The 1,816-nt window shown below is 43.3% G+C and overlaps 1 protein-coding gene across 7 annotated transcripts in view; it reads right to left on the bottom strand.

The window, feature by feature from the left end:
* CACNA2D1 (calcium voltage-gated channel auxiliary subunit alpha2delta 1) overlaps positions 1-1,816 on the bottom strand; it is an 859,989-nt gene that overhangs the window by 20,805 nt on the left and 837,368 nt on the right. For all 7 annotated transcript variants that reach the window (XM_019509506.1, XM_019509501.1, XM_019509505.1 and 4 more), the window contains one exon: positions 1,529-1,641. In XM_019509506.1, coding sequence (XP_019365051.1) covers positions 1,529-1,641 — 113 coding nt within the window. The remainder of the gene's footprint in view (positions 1-1,528; positions 1,642-1,816) is intronic.

The following is a 1,816-nucleotide window of genomic DNA, read 5'->3' on the forward strand; positions in this document are numbered from 1 at the left end:
CGGACTTGATGACCTGCTCAGGTCCCTTCCGACCCTACCAAGTATGAAACTATGAGACACCCTATATAGGCAACTGGTAGACACCTACAAGTGAACAATTCAGAAAGTCTGGAAAGCTCCTCAGAAGCATAAAATAGGAAATGCTAAAACATGGAGTGGGTTTGAGCTGACTTCCAACACAAGATGTCTGTGAAGTGTTTCTCTCATAGCATCCATTCTCACTTCTGAGTACTGTGGCCTAATGGGTTTTGGAGGTGTTGCTGTGCCCCCTTTGCCTAGTAGTCCAGTGATAAAAAACCTGTCCAGGAATAGACCTGGGTTTCCTTTCAGGGTCAGAGAATTTGGACCTGTATTCCTGCGCAGTAAGAAATGTCTTTACCATCATGTGACAGATTAGACTAGGTGAGGGCACTCTCCCCTATTCATCCTGAAGATGGCCCATTGGACAACTAAGAGCACAGGAATCATGGCACCAGAAGGAGCACAAACAAGAAGGAGAAGGCACCTGTAACCTAATGGTTGAGGCAGTCCACCAATCATGCTGCTGCCAGCACTGTTTACACTGGCAGTCATTGGTTAAAAAAGGAGGGCAAAAAAGCCAGAAATCACACTAGCAGCAAAGACAGGATCTAGGGCACCCTTTTCCGGGTAAGTGCCATAGATAGTTGCTTTCTCCAAGTGCTGCACATTGCATTAAACAAGTATTGCTTACAAAAGAAGGTGGGGGGAAGAGGAAGAGAGAGAAAATGCACGAGAGAGTGCCCTAGCTACAGAGATTGAGAGCAGCACCTGCCTCACCAGGAGCGACTCCATGGCAGATACTTTAACTGGCTGCCATTGACCTTAGCACCTAATGACTTGCCAGCTTTATCTTGGGCTGCCTCTTCTATGTTGTACTTCTCAAGTGAGACATCACTTTTTATTCTGCCAACTCCATCTATAATGCCTACACACCCCAGTTCATCCTATGTACCTGAACAAGAGTTTTTGCCTCAACTCTTATTTTATAGTGAGGTGAGGACAATTAGCATATAAGCACTAAGATTTGATCAGCTCAAGCACTACAGGTAACCTGAAGGTGGCTCAGCTCCCAGGTCAGGTGACCAACTAAGACCTTCGGATGTACTTCCCATTCCTGGGCCCTGAAATTGAGCCAATGTCAGGGGACTAAGGTAACAGGCAAGTGGGTATCAAGTGAAGGCACGCATGGCCTACCAACACATCAGAGTCTTTTACGGTGTGGAAAATCCCATATATTTTCTCGGAGGGAAAAAAAAAAAAACCCATCAGCATGGGAATACACATGAAGACCAGCAAATCAAAAATGTATTTAATCAACTATGGAAATATTTCAGACAATCCTTTTTGGGTTTTGTTATGTAGAAATTCTGCACGGTAATCACTGGTTGACACAGGTGCTACAGTGTTGCATGCCACTAATTGTAGAGAGGGGTCCTATATCATATTCCAATATTTACTACGCAGTCATGAATCAACCTAACCAGTAGTCCCGTTTTTAAAAGGATACCCGGCTTTTCTGCTTGCATCAATGGTTTTGGATCACAAGAGCGGCACAGAAATTGGCTGTCACTGATTATGAATACTAGATTGGTGTTTGAAATCTTCTCCGCATGATAAAGTCTAAAAAAAAAAAAAAAGAACCATAACTCCCGTTACATGAAATGAGGAGAGGGGGTTTGCACTTATTCATGAAATCATAAGAAACTCTTAGAAATACATAGATTAAATTCAGCTGCTATTGCAGAGAAAACATTTCTTATATGACCAGCAAAGGATGGCTAAGGGAAATTTTGCA

Source organism: Gavialis gangeticus, unplaced genomic scaffold (genome assembly GCF_001723915.1).
Source record: "Gavialis gangeticus isolate Ggan-Ray unplaced genomic scaffold, GavGan_comp1, whole genome shotgun sequence".
Lineage (NCBI taxonomy): Eukaryota > Metazoa > Chordata > Crocodylia > Gavialidae > Gavialis > Gavialis gangeticus.